The following is a 21864-nucleotide window of genomic DNA, read 5'->3' as shown; positions in this document are numbered from 1 at the left end:
GGCTATCTGAAAACTGGTTCATGGGGACAGCATATGAAATCTATCAGGCACCCATTTCTAGATAGACGCTAGGGGAAGTGGGTGAACCTAGGGCTGGGAGAGCACATGTGGCCCCAGCTCTACTCCTCTGAAGCATGGAGGGCCTCAGCCCTGCCCCTTCCTCCCCAGAGTGCAAGTGGCCCCGGCCTTCCCCATCGCCCCCGTCCAGGTGGTGCATGGCTCGAGCCCTCCTGGAGGGTAGGCAGGCAGGCACCCCGTCCTCCTCAGCTTCCTCACCCCCGGCATGGGGAGGGCTGGAAGCACAGGGCTGAAGCCTAGGCAGTCCCAGGAGAGTGGAGGAGCTGAGCTGAATCAGGTGGACTTATGGGCAGGGCTATCCAGGCAGTTTGGGAAGGTTCCCTCGGCCTCTTGTGCCTGCCTCCCATGATACCAGGGGTCTCGAACTCCTGGCCTGCAGGAGGGTTTTTTTTTGGGGGGGGGGGGGGGGGGGGGGGCTGTCTGTTATCTGATTGTGCAAGTTATTGCTCCAGCTGGAAGTTTTTGAGACCCGAGCCTATACCTAGGGTTGCCAGATGGTCTCCCAAAAAATACCGAACACGCAGGCGAAAAATTTGTCAAGCCAAAAACAAACAAAAAAACCCTACACACTTCCACAAACACACATTCTATGTTTAATACTTAACTTTATTATAAACAGTCTTCATCCTACACCATCTCTACGTAAAGAGGCTTAGAAGTAATTGTGCAAATGTGCGTGCTATTTTCATTGTTTTCTATTCCTCTAAAGCTAAGGCTACAGAAAAATTTAGAACTCCTTTTTATCCTGCAGCTGGAATGATTGTAGAGAACTCCCAGTGCTGATCGCGCCCAACCTCCCAGCCACTCCCCACTCCCCCACTAGGCTTCTGACATGCCCAGAGCGGCTATCGCAGCCCCTTCTCCCTCCTGGGACTCCTAGGTTGGGAGGTGGGGCCACGATCGGCACTGGGAACATGTGATTGTGCAGAAGCCTGGCAGGGGTGGTGGGAGTGGCTGGGAGTCCCCCGCCCCTGCCAGGCTTCTGCGCAATCACAGGCTCCTAGCGCTGATCGTGGCCCCGCCTTCCAGCCGCTCCCCCCGCCCACGCCAGGCTTCCGTCCGGTGCACAGCTGGAAAAATCAGAAAATACCGGACATTGCACGTGTCCGGTATTTTCTGTTTTTTTTTTTTAACCAGACAGAGAGCGCAATTACCAGACTATCCGGTAGAATACTGGACACCTGGCAACCCTACTTATACCTTGTCAGCTTATCTGTGCCATTGCTGTAAATTGCAAGGCAAATAGAAGACCAGAGAAAAATACACAACAGGATATTCATGGTTGGTTAATGTAGAGTCTGCTAATAACCCACCCCAGATTAGCACTGCCTGGTGGCCTCACATTCTGAACCAGTGTAGTTTATCTCCTTGCTTTGTGGTCATCTGCTGATGAATGCTGCTCATTAAATTGCCACGCCTGCTGTTCGTACGAATTCCTAGAAATGTTTAGACTAGAGAAAGCATTTTAAACTTGATGCACACTGATGTAAACTCCATTCACTTCAGAAGATTACTCCTGTATAAAGTAGGCCTTGTGGTGTTCTTTTTAAAATGCCTTTGGAGATGAGAGTGGGAGAGAAATCAGATAACATTATATAAAGGGAATGAGTTATTTTTAACTGTAAACTGTCTTTGCACCTAGATTTATTTTTGTCTTTGAGGTTTGGATTTTTTGTTTTAGATATGCAACAGCTGCTCACTTGTCAAATGATGTAGCTGTTGCAATGGCTAATGGGAACTGGACAGAAGCTAAATGTCTCTATATGTGTGCAAAAGGAACCTGGCATGAATTGAAAAATCATCCTTCTTTGAGGTACTAAAGCAGAAAAGCACATTAACATTCATATGTATCTAGCAGATATATGATCTCACTTTTGGTTCAGCTCCCATTGAAGGAATCTTGTATTCTTGCGTTCTAATCCAAGTCTGTTGAATTCAGCAGTTTCACTGTTTTTGAAAGCTTTGAACTTCCTCCTTTATTTGTTTAGCTTTAAATGGCTTAAATTGGAGAGAGATTTTATGTAAGAGTTGCAGAGTGAATTGATAAACTAAGATAAAGCACTGAAACAGCTCTATATTCTACATGCTGAAATGAAGAATAATAGGAATCTATTTTTCACTTGTCATAGTTTGTGCTTATGGGTGCTATACAAATGGCAATCAGCAGAATTGAAAATTCACAAAGAAGAAAGTAACGTTGCAAAGGTTATGGCAAAACATATCACTTATTCATATACTGAAATTTCCAAGTGGGTTTTATTCAGAAAGAATTACTAACAATTCTCAGACCTGAACTTACACGTATTGTTGTTCGTGTCTGTCGTCATTTTTCATTGCAGTTGTTTGTCAGCTAGCTTGATAATATCTTGAAAATCATAGTCCATTGTTTGCCATAATATTCATTCTCATGGCAACTGACTTAAAATCATATTCATGGAGGACATTTTATAAGCTTTCTCCTGTCGAAGTCAATGGCAAAGCTTCCTTTCGTTGAGACTAGTATCATGCTCTTGAATGGATATTCCAGGAGTCAGCAACCAGGGGTTCTTTGGGCAGCTGTTTTTCTGTAGAGAAAAAAAAACCAAAACCCAACCCCTCCCAAAAATCAAAAACAAAATGCCCCGAATTTCTGAATAAACTAGAAGTGCATCAGGGCTTAGGCAGGCTTCCTGCATGCCGTGACCCCATGTTTCCAGGGGGATTTGGCTTCTGCCATGTCTCTGCATGTCCCTGGTGAGGAGCAAGGATGTTAACTAGCGGTTAATTGACTCATCGAATAGTCAACGGAAATTCCATCAACTACTCAACTAGTCAATTAACCACTAGTTAACCTCCTTAGTCAAGTAGTGGATGGAATTTCCATCAACTACTCAACTAGTTGATAGGCACTTCTGTATTCCTCCACTGGAGCTCTTGTACATTTCAAAGGAGGAATGAGGAACTCCACCTGCAGCCTAGGGCCAGCAGGAAGTCCTGCTGACTCTGGGCTGCATGTGGGTGCCACCTTTGAAATGCACAAGAGTCCCCAGCGGCTGGCACAAGCACTAATCAGACTGGTAACTATGACACCAGCTGCAACACTTGAGTGTGTGTGAATGAATGCGTATGCTGATTTCTGTGCTGTATTTGTAATAAACACGGCATATTGCCTCCCTCACCCCTCCCCTGAAAAAGATGCTGTGTGCTTCTTATAAGCAGGGTGTGACAAGCCCAGCAAGAGCCACTCGCCAGCCCCACACTGCGCATGCGCCAGACCGGCACTGTGCATGTGCGAAGCGCTGGTGAATGGGGTGCTCAGAGCGACCGGCTGAAATCCTCTCGCCATGGGCGAGTAGATTCAGCAGTTTGTCAAGCCCTGCTTATAAGCATAACACAGTTCCTTGTGCCGGCCCAGATTTGTGATGCAGCTCTCATAATTTTTTGGTGTAAGACAAAATAAAAAAAATTACTCTTTGGAAAGTTGCTGACCCCTGGTATATGTCATCAAAAAAGACAGCTCGTACCTGTAGTTAAATAAATGTATTGGGGCAGGAAAGCCTATTTCAACCAGTGGCCTTTTTTTCTAGCTGTTTGCTAGCTGACCTTCTGGCTTGGTAGAAAACAGCTGTGAGTAAACAACGAACAAACAAACAAAAATTTTCTTTCAGCCGAGGTATGGTATGTGAATCTTTAGTTTCACTGATGGTTGAACCAAAGACCTAGCTGTCATAATATTAATATCAGTCCATTTCACCGGTCACCTTAATTCTGTCAATTGCTAACGTTGGAGCGATAAACTTTGCAACCTTGATCTACTTTTTACTGCATTTTTATATATAATGTATTTTGTTTTTATAAGCACTCAGTTATTTGTATGCTTTGTAAGAAACAATTTGGATAGTCATTCCTATTTAAATTATCTCTGATGTGTTCTTTGTTTTTAAGATGTCACAGAGACTTACCTGAGTTTCTGCGACATTTTACAGTTGGGTGGATGTATACAAGGATCCTCTCTCGAGGGGTTGAAATACTGCAGAGACTTCACATGTATGAGGTAAAGGAGTGGTTTATTTTGAATTGCTAATGCTTCTGTAATGAAATTGCTATAACTGGCTCTTAAATGTAAAATCCCTCCATGGGTGGCAGTATTAATATATTAAAACTGCACCGTGTCAGACCCCACTAATGATACAGTCCATGGGCATATTGTAGAAGATGTTGAAATTACAATAATAAATGAAGTTTTTATCTGCCCTGTTGCTTTAGAGATGATAGGATCTGGTGACCTTTGCTTAAAGGTAAACCATGAAGAAAAAATGGTGTGCCATTTTTCTTTCTACATTAGGAACTATGGGGAAGGCTTGAATTTTTTTCAATGCTATTTTTTCCTGCTTATGTAGTAATCTTGGGTTTTGAATTCCCTGCTGCAGCTGGAAGATTCTGGGGAAGGCTGCAGATCCAATGGGGGATTATTCTATGGCAACAGTTTAACACTGCGGGATTTTTAGATACCTCCTTTTCATTGGATTTTGTTAACATCTTGTAAAAGTCAAACTCCTGGGTAGGGATGTAATAGTGTAGTTGATTAACCAATAAGCAAAAGCTTATAGAATAATGCTATAGACTACACGCATTTCCCCCACCCCGCCAGTAAACTTTTTAGCAGGCTTGCCAGCAGCCCGGCTCAGTCCTGGCTTGCGCCGGGTCTGGGACCGACCCCTACAGTGGCTCTGCATTTAAAGTGTATTAGGAGCCAGGCAGGCAGGCAGCCCAGCTCAGTTCTGGCTCATGCCAGGTCTGGGAGCTTAGCTCCACCGGGGAACAGGAGCTGCTATCACCATGTATCTGAATCTGCAAAAGCGACGAGGAGTCCTGTGGCACCTTATAGACTAACTGAAGTGTAGGAGCATAAGCTTTCGTGGGCAAAGACCCACTTCGTCAGATGCATGTAGTGGAAATTTCCAGAGGCAGGAATAAATATGCAGGCCAGGATCAGGCTGGAGATGACGAGGTGGAGCCAATCAAGGAGGATGAGGCCCACTTCTAGCAGCTGATCTGGAGGTGTGAATTCCAAGAGAGCAGAAGCTGCTTTTGTAGTTAGCAAGCCATTCACAGTCTTTGTTTAATCCAGAGTTGATTGTGTCAAACTTAAAGATGAACTGTAGCTCAGCAGTTTCTCTTTGAAGTCTGGTCCTGAAGTTTTTTTGCTGCAGGATGGCTACTTTTAGATCTGCAATTGTGTGTCCAGGAAGATTGAAGTGTTCCCCTACAGGTTTTTGTATGTTGCCATTCCTAATATCAGATTTGTGTCCATTGATTCTTTTACGTAGGGACTGTCCTGTTTGGCCGATGTATATAGCAGTGGGGCATTGTTGGCACATGATGGCATATATTACGTTGGTGGATGTGCAGGAGAATGTACCAGTGACAGTATGGCTGATCTGGTTAGGTCCTGTGATGGTGTTGCTGGTGTATATATGTGGGCAGAGTTGGCACCGGGGTTTGTTGCAAGGATTGGTTCCTGAGTTCGAGTTATTATGGTGCGGTGTGTAGTTGCTGGTGAGAATATGCTTAAGGTTGGCGGGTTGTCTGTGGGCAAGGACCGGCCTACCTCCCAAGGCCTGTGAAAGCGAGGGATCATTGTCCAGGATGGGTTGTAGATCACTAATGATGCATTGGAGAGGTTTTAGCTGGGGACTGTAGGTGATGGCCAGTGGTGTTCTGTTGGTTTCTTTCTTGGGCTTGTCCCGTAGCAGGAGGCTTCTGGGTACACGTCTGGCTCTGTCGATCTGTCTCCTCACTTCCTCGTGTGGGTATCGCAGTTTACAGAATGCTTGTTGAAGATCTTGTAGGTGTAGGTCTCTGTCTGAGGGGTTGGAGCATATGCGGTTGTACCTCAGTGCTTGGCTGTAAACAATGGATCGTGTGGTGTGTCCGGGATGGAAACTGGAGGCATGCAGGTAAGTATAGCGGTCGGTAGGTTTTCGGTATAGGGTGGTATTGATATGACCGTCACTTATTTGTATCGTGGTGTCCAGGAAATGGACCTCCCGTGTAGATTGGTCCATGCTGAGGTTGATGGTGGGGTGGAAGCTGTTGAAATCATGGTGAAATTCTTCCAGAGTCTCCTTCCCATGGGTCCAGATGATGAAGATGTCATCGATGTAGCGTAGGTAGAGAAGGGGTGTAAGTGGACGAGAGCTGAGGAAGCGTTGTTCCAGGTCAGCCATAAAAATGTTGGCGTATTGTGGGGCCATGCGAGTGCCCATAGCAGTGCCACTGGTCTGGAGGTATATGTTGTCACCAAATCTGAAATAGTTGTGTGTGAGGATAAATTCACAGAGTTCAGCCACCAGTTGTGCTGTGGCATCATCAGGAATACTGTTCCTGACAGCTTGTACTCCATCTGCATGTGGGATGTTTGCGTAGAGAGCCTCTACATCCATGGTGGCTAGGATGGTGTTTTCTGGAAGATCACCTATGCACTGTAGTTTTCTCAGGAAATCCGTAGTGTCACGAAGGTAACTGGGAGTGCTGGTGGCGTAGGGTCTGAGCAGAGAGTCCACATAGCCAGACAGCCCTTCAGTAACAGTGCCAATGCCCGAGATGATGGGGCGTCCGGGATTTCCAGGTTTGTGGATCTTGGGTAATAGATAGAACAACCCTGGTCGGGGCTCTAAAGGTGTGTCGATTTGTTCCTGTGTTTGTTTAGGTAGTGTCCTGAGCAGATGGTGCAGTTTCTTAGTGTATTCCTTAGTGGGATCTGAGGAAAGTGGCCTGTAGAATTTGGTATTGGAGAGTTGTCTGGCAGCCTCCTTTAGGTAGTCAGGCCTGTTCATGATGACAACAGCACCTCCTTTGTCAGCCTCTTTGATTATAATGTCAGAGTTGTTCCGGAGGCTGTGGATGGCATTGCGTTCTGCACGACTGAGGTTACCAGGCAAGCGATGCTGTTTTTCCACAATTTCTGCCTGTGCACGTCGGCGGAAGCATTCTATGTAGAGGTCCAGACTGCCATTTCGGCCCTCAGGAGGAGTCCATGTGGAGTTCTTCTTCTTGTGCTGTTGGTGGGAAGGTATCTGTGTGTCAGTGCACTGTTCAGTGTCGTGTTGGAAGTATTCCTTGAGACGGAGATGGCGAAAGTAGGCTTCCAGATCACCGCAGAACTGAATCATGTTAGTGGGGGTGGCGGGGCAAAAAGAGAGTCCCTGAGATAGAACAGATTCTTCTGCCGAGCTGAGTGTGTAGTTGGAGAGATTGACGATATTGCTGGGTGAGTTAGGGCATTGTTGTGGCCCCATGTGGCAGGTAGGATTTTAGACAGCTTACAGTCCTTTTTCCTCTGTAGAGAAGTGAAGTGTGTAATGTAGATCTCCTGACTTGTGCAGAAGGTTGGTGTTTTATGAGAGACTCCAGATTGGAGAGCTCTTTTTTGATGTTTTCCTGTTTGCTGTACAGGATGCTGATCAGGTGGTTCCTCAGTTTTTTGGATAGTATATGGCATAATCTCTCACTGTAGTCTGTGCAGTATGTAGATAGCTATCTACATATCCATTGCTATCTCCATGCACTCCTGCCTCTGTATCAGAGGCAGCAGTGCGGGGCAACAGGCAGCCTGTACACAAGGGAAGCTGTTTTTTTAAAGTGGATCCCCTCAGCACCCTGCGCTCCTGCCTCTGATACAGAGGCAGCAGCGTGAAGTGGCAGGGGATTCCTTGGGAGTGGGGCTGGAGCACAATGGCTGCCAGCCTCACCCCCGGGGACTAGAGAATGGTTGAGTAACTGATAAGAATTCATGGGGTTAAATTGACTATTCAGTTAACCGATATTTAACATCCCTACTCCTGGGAGGAGGAAAGGAGGCTGACTTTGAAATGCTTTGCTTATTCTATTGAGGACTAAGAATCTCCAACTCAAGAGGCTCATGCCAGGGAACAGACTTTATAAGAATGAAAAACGGGGAAAAAACTCTCTTTAGCCAAAAAACCACACAAGCTATTTTCAGGCCTTCTTTGTGTATCATAAAGAAACTAAAAAGGCAAAAAAGAATTTTCTTCTTTACAATTGACCTGTAAGTCTAAATGACTCTCTGTATGTTCATAGGAATTGTTGTAGAAAGGGATGTTACAGGTTAAAAAGGACTCCAGCTGAGAATTGCTGAGAGTTATAGTAGCCAGGGTGAGGGTAAATCTCCTGTGTTATTACAGCACCAAGGGAAATGCAGCTGGCTTAATTGTATAATGAAGTTTCATCTTGCTTCCTCTGTCATCTAATGGAAGAGTTTTGCATTGCTGTAGGAGGCTGTGGAAGAGCTGCAGAATCTTTTGTCTCAGGAAGTGTATTGTACTGACAGCAGAGGACGATGGTGGGATCGACTGACTCTGAATTTACACCAGCATTTAAAACGCACTGAGCAGGTACCCACTAGCTGTGTGCTCTACTGTCAACAAATAGTACTAGCTAGGTGCCAAAATACTGTGTGTGTATTTTTTACATGTGCAGGAGTGCTAAGAAGGCAATGCGTGGTCTACATTACATACTTTTGTATAACTACATTCTTTAGGGGGTGTGGAAAATCCACATCTCTGAGCGGCATAATTATACTGACTTTAACCTCCTATGTAGACAGTGCTATGTCGGCAGGAGAGCAAAGGTGGAGTTGACGGGAGAGCTCTTTCCCATAGCTGTAGATATCTTCATTAGATGGGTACAGTGGCACAGCTTTATTGATCTAGTCTAGATCTGCCATGTGCCGTTTGTATAAATATGTTTCCAGGAGCAGTTGATAAACCCTACTTCGCAAGAGAAGCCTGTTTTGGGGTTTGTCTACACTACAGCATAAGCTTGGGCTTGAGCAAGGCTCGAGCCGAATCCCCCTTGCATCTGCACTGCAGTTGTACTATCCCAGGGTCCCAGCACCTTGCGGGGTTGGAGGATCTGAGCTCAAGTTAACCCAGGATCTGAACCTTATTGCTTTGAAGTGTAGATGCAGCCCTACTTGACGAGGGTCCTGGGAGTCAGCCAGAAGTATTTCTCATGCTATGTCTAGACTGCAGGCTTTTTTCAGAAGAAGCTTTTCTGGATGAGATCTTCTGAAAAAAACTTCTTCCAAAAAAAGAGCACGTCCACACTGCCAAAGCACATCGAAAAAGCGATCTGCTTTTTCAAAAGATAGCGTCCATTCAGTGTGGACGCTATCTCGCATTTAAAGTGTGATTACTATGGACGGAGTGGCCACCAGGGCACCTGTGCCTTTTCTGCTTTCCTCTTTTTCCAAAAGAACTCCCTTCTCCCCGTCCACGCTCCTTTTTCCAAAAGAGCTCTTTCGGAAAAAGGCTTCTTCCTCATAGAAAGAGGCTTATTAAAGCTGAGCTAGTGCAAGTCTGTCTACCGGAGGGTGCAGTGTAGACATATTGCCCTCCTGATGGCCAAAGTATGTACAGAGGTTTGATTTTTGCTCCCACCTTCAAGCTAATTGACCTGGTCTGGTAGCTCAAGTACCTTCTTTTAGATCTAGGTTTCCCAGATACTCCCCACAAACAGCTCCTCCAATGGCAACATTGCCCGTGCCTTTGCCCTAGAGTTCCCATGCCACAACTTCCCCCAAATCCATGCCGAGAAAGCACAGCCCCCGAGTCTCAGATTGAGGGAGAAGTTAGGATCCAGAATAACATACTGTAAAGGACATGTTTACCCCTGCTGTGTGGAACTCCATAGCCTGTATGGGAAGTATCTCGGGAGGGATTTGGCCCACTTTTGCTTCGTATCCCTGCCCCTCCATGGGATGAATTGTGCAGTGGGTAAACTTGCTCTCTAGCTGCCAGTGATACAATTCAGGCTTTGAGACACCGTGTCCATGGAGACCAGTCCTTGGGTTTCTAAGTGATTAGTTGGCAGGTGGCCAAGGGAGAGAAATGTAGCGCAGCTTGGGAATGTAGCATAGCTGGGTGTAATGATTGTAAAAGGCCAGACACAACTCTGCGGCACCATTAGGCCAACGTTTGCAGCAGACTGGCAGAACCAGTGTCACGTTTGCTGCTCTGGGTCTGCCTTTGACCTTCACCCACTTTCAGTTAGCAGAAGCAGCTGTTGGTGCATGAGACATCATTGATAAAGCAGCCAGCAGCAGAAATCTGTGTGCTTGATTCCAGATTTTGTGAGTAGGCACCCTAAGGCTCGTCACCCTCCCCACCACCGACATACATGGCAGTGTTCATGGCAAGGCATTATGTGGGTGAGTAAAGACACGCCATAACCTTCAGCTACATGGCTCTCGGTGTGCCCCAACAGCACCTCCTCACCAACACAGTTGGAAGCAGTGTAGAGTACTGCTTGCCTGCCCCTGCCAGGAGTGGGAAAGGTTCTACTGACGGGAAGCAGTAGGAAAAGGATTTGCAGCTCCCTGCTGCGAGAGCCTTGCGGTGTGGCTCCTCCTACAGATATTTTTGCTAATGTGTACAGCTTCACACTGCAGCATGGACACAGCCTGCTGCTCACTGCAGCGTGTGGCTACATGTACCTTACATGCTGCCATCCGTATAGACAAGGTCTGAGTGTGACCCAGTTGCCCCTGCCTTAAGCTACCCCATCTCCACCAGTCCACTCAGAGCTGGTGCAGAACCTCCCTTCCCTGTTTTGCAGATGGAGATGCAGCTGCCTGGGGAGCTGATCTGTTGTTGTTTGTGTTTTAGTTGTTCCTACAAATCCCAACTTTCATCAGAGCTTGATTGTGCTTGGTACTATATAGACCAGGGGTGAGCAATAATTTTTGGAGGGGGGCCATTCCAAGGTTTTGGAAAGTGATCAAGGGCCGTACTTTTCTGTGGAGAGGGTGTGGGGTCTAGGATGGAGGCTGGGTACAGAAGAGTGCATGGGGTAAGGTGCAGGAGACAGTGTGAGGTCTGAGAGGGAGTTTGGGTGAAGGAGGGAATTGTGACCTGGGAGAAGGGTAAAAGAGTTTGGGTTGTGACCTGGGTCATCGGATTGGGATGCAGGGTCTGGGAGGGTGCTTGGGTGCAGGAGAGGATTCTGGCCTGGGGAGAGATGTAGGAGAGGGTGCAGACACTGGGAGGGAGTTGTGACCTGGGGCAGGAGAGTGTATAGGGTTTGGATGGTGACCTGGGGGAGGGAGTTGAGGTACAAGAGGAGCAGGGGTGGCAGAGGCAGGCTGTGGCTTGGAGGTGCTTACCTAAGCATCTCCTGGCCAGCACCCTCAAAGCAGGCTGGGTTCCCTGCTTGCTGCAGCCCCAGGTCACTGAGGCTTTGTCTAAACTACATCCCTCTTTAGAAAGAGGGATGTAAATAAGACCTATCGAAATTGCAAATGAAGCCAGGATTTGAATTTCCCATGTTTCATTTGCATAATTGTGTCATGGCAGTTTTTTTTAAAAACGCTATTTCAAAAGTGAAACCGCGGTCTAGACGCAGTTCTTTCAAAAGAAAAGCCATTTTCGAAAGATCCTGTAAAAATAAGGAATACCCACTTTCGAAAGAGGGATGTAGTTTAGACATAGCCTAAGAAAGAGTCTCTGCCCTGAATAGTTTACAGCAGGGCTACTCAACTTTGGAAGCCCTGGGGGCCACAAGGATACAGCACATGCCAAGGGCTGCAACTTCAGTGTGATTGCACATACATGCACATAGTGTGAAAGAAGCTATTTACATATACAGGCAGTCCCCAGGTTACATGGATCCGACTTACATCGGATCCCTACTTACAAACGGGGTGAGGCAACCCCGCACTAGCTGCTTCCCCCCAGCAGACCAGGGAGATGCGGAGCGGCTTTTCTCACCAGACACCTCAGCTTGAGAATAAAGGACTGAGGGAAGTGAGGTGTGGGAGAATAAAACTGAGCTCTGGAGAAATGTTTGGCTAGAGTTTCCCCTACAATATGTACCAGTTCCGACTTACATACAAATTCAACTTAAGAACAAACCTACAGTCCCTATCTTGTACGTAACCCAGGGACTGCCTGTAATGGGCATGAGTACAAAGATTATGGCAAGAATATACAACTCGCAGGCCCCATTTAAGTCAGTTTTGCTGGTATTAATAAAATACAATATTTATCTGATTTCCACCCATATGACAGCACTTTTAATGAGCAATGACAGTCCAGGAATTTAACTAATAATATGCATATCAACAAAAGACCATTATATTGACTCGCCGTTGTGGAGCGTGTTCCCAGTGAAGACCATGTTCAAAGGATCCCACCTGTGGACTGTGTGTTGAGCCCCGTGTAAACCCAAACCGCAGCGCAGGCTGCAAATAAATGGGCTGCGGGCAGCATGTTGCCCATGGGTCACGTGTTGAGTAGCCCTGGTTTACAGTCTAAATAATATAAGACAAATAGAAGGTGGGAGAGGACTCATTATTGTTCCCATTTTACAGATGAGACCTGAGCAAGGCTTAGAAGTATGAAGTACTCTGCCCACAGCCACACACAAAGTCCGCAGCAGAGTCGGGTTTTTCAAAGTCTCAATTTAATGCCTTAACCCTTAGACCGTCTTTCCATTTGTGAGTCTGAAGTAATGCAGAGGGCCTATGCTGGGCTCAGTTTTACACTCCATACATTTGCACCATGAGCTGGCATACCTGTTCTTGAATTAAACTGCTGTTAAAGTAGCTGGGTACCCTGGAGAAACTGGCTCAGAATAACTGGCTGCTGCTACCAGAGAGAAATGCTGGGAATCAAGACTTACATGCATTAAATCCTCTGTCTTCAATGGCATGCTGCACTTTATTTCTCTGGTTTCTTTGATCCTCTCCAGATCTTTGCTTAACTGGTACATTTAAGTGCATTGCAGTGGTTTAGGGTAGTGGGGAAAAGCATAGCCACATTTTCTTAGTCAAAATTACAGTGCATAAGCATTTTTAGTTGTTTTTGGAGTACGTACACCTGAACCTCCATACTCTGGGTGTCCCTAATCCAGGAACATCCATAGTACGGACCCTGGCAGGGGGAGGAGTAAGCGGCGCTGACTGCTGCTTCTCCCCCTTCCCCCAGCTGGAGGAACAGCAGTGCAGTGAGGCACTTCATCAGAGGCTTTCCCCTGCAACTCCCCCACTCTTAGGCACTGCCCCAGCCACTATGTAAGGGCACAGAGCCATGTATGTTCCCGGGAGTGGGGCGCCAGGTAAGCACCTCACCACTATCCCTTTCAGGTACCCTCCCTCCCAAATCTGCCCCAGCACCCTCCATGGCCCTCCAAATTTCCTTCATCCAGCATACCCTGTTTCCCAGGGTTGCTGGATTAAAGAAGTTCAAATGTATTAGTCACTTGAAATATTTCATTTGAATTGCATCCATTTACAGAGTAGAAGTTATCATCATTTCCAAGTACTCTTTGGAGAAGATTTTAGTCTTGGGTTTCGCTGGTGTAAATAGGGAGTAATTCTAGTGCTACTGGGATCGGAATCCAAAACTCCATCTTGTGCCATTTCACTGGTGCAAGGTGTTTCTTCAGTATCCGGGTAAGAGAGGGGAATCTATTTCCTTTATCACCATCCTTTATTCTCAGTTGCTTTCTTTCTGTGTGCTCTGTACATCAGATTTAAAGCTCAGAAGAATTACTCACATATTCTTCCCAGGTCATTACTTGACTTCTTCTTGGCTCCCTAGGCTATTGAGTGCATTAGAAAAGGGCTGTCGGATCCATTTGTGCGCACAGGCCATCGGCTCGCGCTCTACCAGCGTGCCCTGCGACTGAGAGATTCACCAAGCTGCAAGAAGTTCAGGAGGCTCTTTCAGGAGCTGCCTGCCATAACTGTGGAAGAAGTTACACATGTGAGTAAAGTGTCACTGCTCCCTGAGAACCTACGAGTCCCTGCAGTCTTTTCCTTCTGACTGGGATGGTAACCCTGGTATGTGTAGCTACTTCCCTGCATTTGTATTCTTATTCTCTTTAGTACAATGTGGCCCAGCCCTCACCTGATGTAAATCAGCAGAGCTCCACTGATTTTGAGCAAACTTTGTTGATTTATACTAGCTGTGGCTCTGACCCAACTTTTCACAAGCTATAAAACGTTGCTTTCTGTGCCCAGAAATAAGAAGTTTAGTGGGCTCCTTTCTAAACTGTGCTTACTCTATTTCATTGGGCTTCAGTTTTCCATGTGTAATATTGGACTAGATATTACTGGTCTCATTGAGGGTCTGTTAGTCCTATTTTAAGGACTTCTGAAAATGAAGGACTGGTAGAATAAGATTTTTGATCTGTTAGAGGCAGGAACATCTGTTTGAAGCACAGTAATATTCATTCTTTCTCCCCTGCCCTTTGTAGTCATTTACACCTGTGCACAGTGGGTATAAAGCACACCAAACCATACTGTGATAGTATGTCACATTTATTGTATACAGATATAAATCAATATCCAGTGAGCAAGAATCAGTCCCATGGTGTGTTAAGATTTGATTTTGGAAAATTTTACCAAACAGGTGAACTGGAATTTCTTCTTGATTAATTTCATAGTTAAATTCTTTGTGTGCGTGCGTGCGTGCGTCCGTCCTGCTAGATGATATGGGTGAAATCCTGGCCCAGTTGAAATTAGTGGAAGACTTTTGCATTTACTTTATTTGGGCCCCCTAACATTTAATTCAGCCCCTAACCAATGCTAGTGTAGTTCTTTTATGAATACTGGCCATTTCAGTCTGATTTGCCACCCAAAAACTGACTCCATTAGCAAACGGCTGCCAAGGAAATGGCAGCTTAAACTACAACTTCTTTATTTTTAGCTGACCAATAATTCACTTTTTTAAAAGCCTATTTCCCTTTGTAAAAGCAGTGCTAGGGAGCTCTACATCCTTAGCAGAGGTTGAATCACCGAAATAAGGCCGTTCACCTTTAATGTTGGACATTAACTAGCTGTGTTGATGTATTCAGGTTACAATCAAAGGAAAGATGTGTCCCCAGACAGGAGTGGGAAAATCTGTGTTTCTAGTGGAGCATGTTGATGATCAAGAGGAAGGAGAAGACGTCGCTCTGTCCACAGTCATGTGTTCAGTCGAGGAGCTGGCATTAACACATTACAGACAGAATGGCTTTGATCAGGGTAATTTAGTAACAATTTTTTTATACTAATTCAATAATGTTAAGGAATGGAGTATTAGCTACAAAGAGAGAGTGTCTTTTAACCCAATTTTAGCAGTGAAATGGTGCTTTTTTTTTCTTCCTAAAAGTAGCTCTAATTGGTATTTTAGAGCCTTTCTTCTGGACTTGGATTCCTTTTCTTCTCTACATCCCAGTTACAATTTTGAAATGGGGAAACAATATGTTCCTTTGTCTTTCTAGATCTCCAAGTCAATTAGAAGTTTTTCATTTGGTTTTAGCTCAATAGACTTGTATTTAATATAGTTCTGTTCACGCGTGTAGGAGTTTGGGGCTCCAAACTGTAAGTGGCCGAGTCAGTGCCAGCAGGAGCAAGAGTGCCACTGAGGAAACTGTATAGAAGAGGATTTTATAGGAATCCCATTGTGATTATCTAGACTAGATGATCATCTCTCTCTAGTCCTCTGCTGTTTCAGATTCATTGCAGTTAACAGTCGACATACATACTTCCATTACAGTAAGAGCATTAGCAACTACTTTAGTTGAGGTCATGTAACAGATTCCTTTTATTTTGTTTTCAGTTGCCCGTAACTTGTGAAATATATCATAATCCCCACAGTTTCAGAGGGTATGTCTACACTACCACCCTAGTTCGAACTAGGATGGTAATGTAGGCAACCGGAGTTGCAAATGAAGCCCGGGATTTGAATTTCCCGGGCTTCATTTGCATAAAGCCGGGCGCCGCTAGTGCGGACTCCGTGCCGCGCGGCTACACGTGGCACGGACTAGATAGTTCGGACTAGGAAACGAGGTAGTTCACGAGGAAACGAGGAGTAACGGTAGTTCGGAATAGGAAACCTAGTCCGAACTTCCTAGTCCGTGCCGCGTGTAGCTGCACGGCACGGAGTCCGCACTAGCGGACATTTAAAAATGGCGGCGCCCGGCTTTATGCAAATGAAGCCCGGGAAATTCAAATCCCGGGCTTCATTTGCAACTCCGGTTGCCTACATTACCACCCTAGTTCGAACTTGGGTGGTAGTGTAGACATACCCAGAGGGATTAAGGAACTAGTAATCTTTTTTTCTATTATATCTGTATTTTGGCAGGAACAATTTGAATGTAGTAGAAAAGAGAAGTCATCCATTTAAAAAACTATGTCTCAAGGGAGGGCTGAGAATCTAGGCTTTGCAACAACTCTTGTCAGAGCCAGAGATCCAGATAATGGAGTGGTGAGCCAAGTGAAGTATCTGTTGGAGCAGTGAATGGTGGAGCAGCAAGCTACACGTGCATACTACATAGTGTTTTAGTGGGTGATGCTAGAGCCCCATCTCCTACAATTCTCTATTCCCATGATGATCTTTTCATATGACAGTCTCTCCAGATAGTGTGTGCAGCCATCCACGAAACTGAACTTCCTTCTAAATCCCCTTTAAAATAATTTCAGTGGAGCAGCGAATCTTAGACGAGATACCCAAAGCTTTGAAATGTTCACAATGTACTTACTTGGTAACCTTCAAAAGGATCTTGCCTTGATTAAACTTCTTTGTCACGTGTATTGGCATTAAATAAGGAGCCGTAGCAAATTCTGAAAGTGCTATTAATGCCATTAAAACATGTTTTCTACATTTTGTTTAGCGTTAGTATCTGTTTACAGTGTGTCTGTTACAAGTCATCCCACTATCCGTTGCCCTGCTATATGTTGGTTCCGCACTAACGTTGTTGATAAATTTAGGAACCGTTTCATTATAAGTCCTCCCATTCCTTGATCTTGCGTTGCTCAAAAAAAAATTTTTTTTTTTCCAAACGAAAGTCTGCCTTTTCGCTATACGTCCACCTTTTTTTGGAACATATCTTGGATATGTAACAGAGATGGCCTGTATCCTGAACATGATACTTTGCTCTTTTAGATGAGGTTGCTTTAACTACTCAGAGATTGAAATGTGCCTGTCTGTGTGTGCACGGCTAGAAATCTCAATGTGATTTTTGTGTGTGTGTGTGATTTTTTTTTTTCCTTCAGGGATTCATGGAGAAGGGTCCACGTTTAGTACACTCTATAGCCTTCTAATGTGGGATATCATTTTCATGGATGGCATACCAGATGTCTTCAGAAATTCTTACCAGGTATTCATGAAGGGTATTTTTCTCTATCAAAAGTTTTGTTTACAAAAACAGGTAATTATGACAGACATTTATTACAGCCTGTCCTGTTTTATCTGGTGGCAATTCCAAACGTTATCTTGGCACTAGTTTGCTTTTATCGCTTGCTTTTGCTGTCCTATACAGAAATGGTTGTATCCTGTTACTGAAATGCTCTTCGTTGCTAGTTGCTAGTAGTTTGCCCTATCAGGCACAGATAGTGTGCAGTATTCACTCACTTTCCCATGAGTGTTCTCAACTGAAATCTGACTAAAACTGAAGACTTCAGATGCCCATTGTTTTTCCAATGTAGAAGCTTTATGCGCTCTAATATACATGCATAGGTCATCAAATGCTTCAAACCTCAGAAATTAATCTTTTTGGTGCCTTCTCATGGGAGGTCATCGTTCCTTTGCATTCACAGATGCATGTATGAAAATAATAAACTTTCACTATTCCCGTTTAGTACAGGCAGTCCCCGACTTACGCGGATCCGACTTAGGTCGGATCCGCACTTACGAACGGAGCTTTCTCGCCCCGGAAGTCGGGGCGAGAAAGCCCCGTTCGTAAGCTGCTCTGGTGCCCCTGGTCTGCTGGAGACCGTCTCCAGCAGACCAGGGGCACAGGGCGGGTTCCCGCGCTTCTGAGGCTTTGCCAGAGCAAAGCCTCGGAAGCGCGGAACCGCTGCTGCTGCCACTTGGGTGCCGGTGCCTGTGGTCTGCTGGGGACGGTCCCCAGCAGACCACAGGCACCCGGACTGAAGCCGCAGCCGCGGGGGTTCCCGCGCCTCTGAGGCTTTGCTCTGGCAAAGCCTCAGAGGCGCGGGACCCCCCCGCGGCTGCGGCTTCAGTCAGGGTGCCTGTGGTCTACTGGGGACCGTCCCCAGCAGACCACAGGCACCCAGACTGGAGTGGCAGCAGCGGCGGTTCCCCGCGCCTCTGAGGCTTTGCTCTGGCAAAGCCTCAGAGGCGCGGGACCCTCCCGCGGCTGTGGCTTCAGTCAGGGTGCCTGTGGTCTGCTGGGGACGGTCCCCAGCAGACCACAGGCACCCTGACTGAAGCCGCAGCCACGGGGGGTCCCGCGCCTCAGAGGCTTTGCCAGAGCAAAGCCTCAGAGGCGCGGCACCCCGCTGCCGCTGCGGCTCTGCTCCCCGTGTCCCTGGTCTGCTGGGGGGGGGGGGGCGCAGCTAGTGTGCTCCCCCCCCCCCCAGCAGACCAGGCTTTTGTTTTGGACTCTGGGGCAGAGCAGCTGGGGCGCTGCCGATTGGTCCTGCAGCGCCCGTGGGCACTACTGGACCAACCCGGCAGCACCCCAGCTGCTCTGCCCCAGGTCCTGATTCAGCCGCTGCTGGTCAGTTTCAGCAGCGGCTGAATCAGGACGTCTGGGGCAGAGCAGATGGGGTGCTGCTGGGTTGGTCCAGTAGCACCCCAGCTGCTCTGCCCCAGACGTCCCCAAGTCAGCTTCTGCTGAAACTGACCAGCGCTGACTACAGGAAGCCCCAGGCAGAGTTGCTCTGCCCCGGGCTTCCTGGAATCAGCTGCTGATCAGTTTCAGCAGCAGCTGACTTGGGGTTCTTAAGTTGATTCTGTATGTAAGTCGGAACTGGCGGTCAGTTTCAGCAGCGGCTCAATCTGGACGCCAGTTCCGACTTACATACAGATTCAACTTAAGAACAAACCTACAGTCCCTATCTTGTACGTAACCCGGGGACTGCCTGTACAAGCAAACATACAGCGAGTGGTCTGCATGAGTTTCGATGATTTCTGCTAGTGCTGCTTTCCTCTGTATTTAAACTCTACTGAAGCCCATCCCTTCATGAATCCATTCCATTTTATAAAATTAATCCTGTTATATACACACATCATTACCATATTTAAAAACCCTCCGAGCCTGCTTATAACCAGGATGACTCAGGATTTAACCAAACACAGGGATCTCTGTACAGCTCTTTCATAGCTGGGCTTTTTGTGTGGTGTGTTTCATTTGTTAATGCAGCTTAAAGGTGGCAGGAGACTCATGCCTCAGCAGAGAAGAGGTTGAAAGTTCACCTTTCCCCCTTTCTTTTATTCTTCCTTCCCTGCTTCTGGTTTAGGGACTGCTCTGAGCAAGATTGAGGAAGATTGAAATTCAGGTTTCTGAAGAGCTCTGCAAGCGTGAATCAGAAATCCAAAGTTCAGTCGTTATTACTAAGCAGTGAGCCCATGCATGAGAGATGAAATGGGCAGCTCATAGGGGGTGGGGGAACTTTGAGAACATGGGAGGGAGCTGGAAGTTGCAAGCCTGAAAACTTCTCTGTTCCTACTGCAGATAGGAAAATAGAAGCAGTGTTCTCTCCCCATCTTAGGGAATGGCACAGGGCTGTATAGTATGTAGTGATGTTTGAAATTCAGTTCACTTTCTGGAAACATGTGGTCCCCAGTCTGTCATTTTCTTTATCATTCATTTCAAGGGGGAATATTTTCTCCTGCGTCTACATCCTTGACTGTAACCCTGCAGGTTAAGTAGTACTTGTGGGGACTCTAGGTTCTTAGCTCCTCTGGTGGACATTGAGGTATGTCTGGATAAAAGGAGCCTTGTACATTAAACGTTGCTAAATTAGCAAGAGCCTAGAAATGACTCTTCATTTATTAGATGCTGTGGTTCATTAGATCAAGGTTTGGCTCTTGAGTGTGGCTAGTGTTTGGTGCAGTCATCTTAAATGTGTAAGTGAAGTGTAATCTATTCCATTAGATTGAGTTTTCGATGACTGCTGTGCTTTTACATTACTTACCTTCAAGCCTGCTGGATTCAAATTAAATTGTAGCCCACTATTCAAAGCAGAGCATTTACAATTTCAGAATCTACATTTCTCCAGGTGCCTTTGAATTACTATCAGGCTGCAACTATGAGTGTTTCCATTTTCATGCAGGCATTCCCCCTCGACTTGTATACTGACAGCTTCTACGAGAACAGGAGGGACACCATTGAGTCCAGACTCCAGCTGCTGCACGCTTCTTCCTCAGAGACCCTCAAAGAGATGATTGCTAATGTCTGGAATGCTCAAGAGGGAAAAGCAGCAGCACTAGTTAGCTGGGAGCGGTTTACTTCTCTTCAGCAGGCGCAGGTAAAATAGCAAACATCTCATCATACTTTTAGGCCAAGATTCATGGACCTCTCCGACTTGGTGCCTAAATTTTAGGTGCCTGGACCATCACTAGGATTCACAAAAGCTCAATGGGGATGGAGGTGGAGAAAGACGAAGTCTCAGAATAGGATTTACAAAAGTCATCTTGCTGGGTGGCTTCTCGTCCAAGGCAGCCAATTGGAGGAGATGTCAAGGGGAGAGAAGTGTTGCTATGCCCTCTTCTTTTGGAGATAGGTGCCTATATTTGGGCTGCAGGAAGATACCTCCTTCTGCTTGGGATTCTCAGGGGGAACTGTCTCAGGGCGGTAGGTCCTGTGCTGCTCTGGCAAGAAGCTGGACAGTGGGGAGGTGCATCTCCCTCATAGCTTTGGTTGGAGTACTCACCTGGTTCAAGTTCTCCTCCCACCTGTTACCAGTGTTCCCTATAAGCTATGCACTAGTGTGGCTGCTCAGGAGAAATTCAAATTCTGCCCAGCTGATTAGCAAAGCACCCACGGCTCAGCTTTGTTTCTACTGGTGTTGCACATGCACCAATTAATTCCACATGTGAAAGGAAAAGAGTAGAGGGAACACTGGTCACCCTTTCAAGTGAGTGCTCTAACCACTGAACTCGGGGACAGTCTGTGGGGCTAAGTTCCCCTTTGTGTCTAATTTCAAAGTCACTGGAGCAGGGTTGCTGGGTGACTTTAAAATTGTACACAAAGGGGAACTTAGGTTCCCCTAAGTGGGTCAGCCTGTAGTGCCCTTCTCGTGCTTGCTTTCTCTCGCCTGTCCAATGATTCTTTCATTATTTATCCACTGTGAAACAGCTTCAACACTGGTGCCGAGAGAGATCCATTTGTGAACTGTGTCTTTAGTGTTAAGTCACGTATGTGTCTAGCCAGAGGAGGAGTTGTATGGCCCCATTGCCATAGTATCTGAGCACCTCACAATATGGAATGTGCACCCACGGATGTAGGGAGGTGCTCTTATTTCCATTTTACAAATGCGGAACTGAGGGGTTAAGCAGCTTGCCTGAGATCACACTGGAATTCCATGGCAATCGAGGCTTCCCCAGTCTCACGCTAGTGCTTCAACCCGTGTTCTCTTTTGGGCCAGAAGTACTCTATGACCCTGTTGCCAGTCTTCCTGTACCAAAGCTGGGAATGGTGGAGGAGGCTAGTTGCAGGGAATATGTGAGCTGTGTTAAGCAAAGAAAGAAGCAAACAGACCTAGCTTAAAGTGGTCCTACTTTTGCAAGTGGAAATGGAACCATAAAGTCACTTCTTTATTCTTGTACTTTCAGAGTCTAGTAGCTTGCTTCGGGGGACCTTTTCTGAGTGGTGTATGTAGGCGGCTTTCCAAAGATCTGCGCCATTGCAGAGGGGGTCTTCCTGATCTAGTCGTGTGGAGTACTCAAGAGCACAACTTCAAGGTATGTTCCTACCTTTGGCATGAAAGCAGCATACCAGGGAATATCCCCCTAAATTTCAACTCAAATACGCAATGAATCCTAAATG

General features: G+C 46.3%; 1 protein-coding gene across 4 annotated transcripts in view; it reads left to right on the top strand.

Moving 5' to 3' along the window:
• FAN1 (FANCD2 and FANCI associated nuclease 1) overlaps positions 1-21864 on the top strand; it is a 40124-nt gene that overhangs the window by 16990 nt on the left and 1270 nt on the right. For 3 of the 4 annotated variants that reach the window (XM_006136866.3, XM_025178326.2, XM_075897711.1), the window contains exons 6-13: positions 1760-1891; positions 4003-4111; positions 8355-8474; positions 13683-13847; positions 14941-15109; positions 17123-17226; positions 20150-20344; positions 21651-21779. In XM_006136866.3, the coding sequence (XP_006136928.2) occupies positions 1760-1891; positions 4003-4111; positions 8355-8474; positions 13683-13847; positions 14941-15109; positions 17123-17226; positions 20150-20344; positions 21651-21779 (1123 nt within the window). The remainder of the gene's footprint in view (positions 1-1759; positions 1892-4002; positions 4112-8354; positions 8475-13682; positions 13848-14940; positions 15110-17122; positions 17227-20149; positions 20345-21650; positions 21780-21864) is intronic. The other variant, XM_006136868.3, reaches the window with a different exon arrangement.

This window comes from Pelodiscus sinensis, chromosome 14, assembly GCF_049634645.1.
Source record: "Pelodiscus sinensis isolate JC-2024 chromosome 14, ASM4963464v1, whole genome shotgun sequence".
In the NCBI taxonomy this organism is placed as follows: Eukaryota; Metazoa; Chordata; order Testudines; family Trionychidae; genus Pelodiscus; species Pelodiscus sinensis.
This window is presented reverse-complemented; position numbering and strand designations above follow the sequence as displayed.